The sequence below is a fragment of the Saprolegnia diclina genome (genome assembly GCF_000281045.1).
Source record: "Saprolegnia diclina VS20 unplaced genomic scaffold supercont1.54, whole genome shotgun sequence".
In the NCBI taxonomy this organism is placed as follows: Eukaryota; Oomycota; class Saprolegniomycetes; order Saprolegniales; family Saprolegniaceae; genus Saprolegnia; species Saprolegnia diclina.
Window position 1 is genome coordinate 364,426 of NW_008246121.1, and position 1,759 is coordinate 366,184.

At 53.2% G+C, this 1,759-nt stretch overlaps 1 protein-coding gene across 1 annotated transcript; it reads right to left on the reverse strand.

Moving 5' to 3' along the window:
* Positions 1-427: 427 nt before the first annotated feature.
* On the reverse strand, positions 428-1,156 carry SDRG_13003 (hypothetical protein; the record flags this gene model as incomplete). Its single annotated transcript, XM_008619086.1, has 1 exon — positions 428-1,156. One exon carries the CDS (start codon positions 1,154-1,156, stop codon positions 428-430), a length of 729 nt encoding a protein of 242 aa, XP_008617308.1.
* Between the last annotated feature and the right edge of the window lie 603 nt (positions 1,157-1,759).

Sequence of the window (1,759 nt, forward strand, 5' to 3'; positions counted from 1 at the left end):
TTGCTTGGTCAACCAACCAGACGCAGCAAGCACCCAAAGACAGCTCTCAAAGATGTGCCATGCAAGATGATTCGCATACACTTGATTCGACCATCACTCACAAGATACGCTACAATGCTGGTACCAAATGCCACGATCGCATTGGCCGAACAATTCAACTTATCCTAGGGATGAAATCGTCTTTCAGGGGATGTCTATCTTGGCGTGGTCGGACCTGTCGGCTGCTTGAAGTAGAAACTGACGTGGTTTGTGCAAGCGCCGGACTGTAGTATCACACATGCGACCGCCTCAATGCGGCACCGAATCCCGCGGTCATCGTTCATGATAGATCGCTCGTGCTTGGTGTACAAACGTTTGACGAGCGTTTAGAATGGAGAGATCACGTTATTGTGTTTTAAACAACATCAACTCATACAAGAGCAATGAGTTATATTTCTACGAGCGACATGTACCCCACATCGCATCGACACGTCGGACAGGTTGCCGCCACCGCACACCACTGCTGAAGGCAAGCTTGGTGGAAGACATGACCGCACGCTAGCTCGAGCACTGTCGACGGGCAGCTCAAATCGTCAACGGCAAACTCACCCAAGCACACCACGCACGGGTCCATGTCCTGGGGCATCTCGTTGATACGGCGCACCGAGATCGCTAGCACAGCCTCCGGCACGCACAAGAACGCGCGAAGGCATTGAACGACGTCGTCCGCTTCCTTTGGCGCGCCAGCCGTCGGCACAACGCAGCTCGCGTACAAGCTCCAGAGATGTTCGACAAAGGTCTGAAAACGCCTCATGCGCTCGGCAATGATACGTGGTCTCTCCGGGTCCCACGTCTTGGCGGGAAAAGGCAGCTGGAGCACGTGGGGAAGGGATCGCGACGGCATCGCAGCGTGGAGCTGCGCCAATTGCATGCGGAGTTGGAGCAGCAGCGAGTAGCGCGTGTGAAGGGTCCACGATCGTGACGTGATTGGGCACGTGAACGTCAGATCGTATTGGACAAAGTAGCCCAGCGTGTGCGATCCCGCGCCGATTGATGGCGCGACAACGACTGGTGCGAGAGTGAAGGCTGTCGTCCAAGGTGCCAAGAGAGACGTCGTGCGTGGCCATGTCTTGGCCAGTTGCTTGGCCGATGCAAGGAAGTGAATCTCGTCATTCATGCGAGTCGAGGTTGGGTGTGTGCTGTGAGAGAGAGCTAAATGAAAAGTGGAAACGAGGGACATAGGGCTGCAAAGCATCTCGAGAAGATTGGTAGAGGGGGAGCGAATCCGACCTTACAGCAAACCGTTGGATGAGCCCATTGTACTAGTTGGATGCGACGACACGCTGTTTGTTCCGAACTGGCGAGTCCCAACCAAACATGCGGCTGTCTGGCAGAATTAGGTGCTCAAGAGATGTAGGGCAAGGGAAAGGGTGTGTTGTATTAAATGAGCGTCGATTGGTGGCTATGGTATTGCACGCAGAGAACGAGTAGTCAAAGTACTTTTGTACTACATATCTATGAACGTGTTTCGCGTTATCTTCATCATTATACAAAGACTTCGCATACGTAGAGACTAGCAATCTCCTTCTTCTTCATTCGCTCGCCGGGCCGTGGCGGCGGCGCGGGGGTTTGTACTACATAGCCCCTTAACTCTCTGCCCACGCCATGGAATGAAATTTTATTGAACGCTTCATTGACAACTCTTTGGTATCTAGTACGTGTTGCTGCCAGTGCCCTCGCCAGAAGGTTCAATGTATGCCATCAGCACGTTGCATTTGAA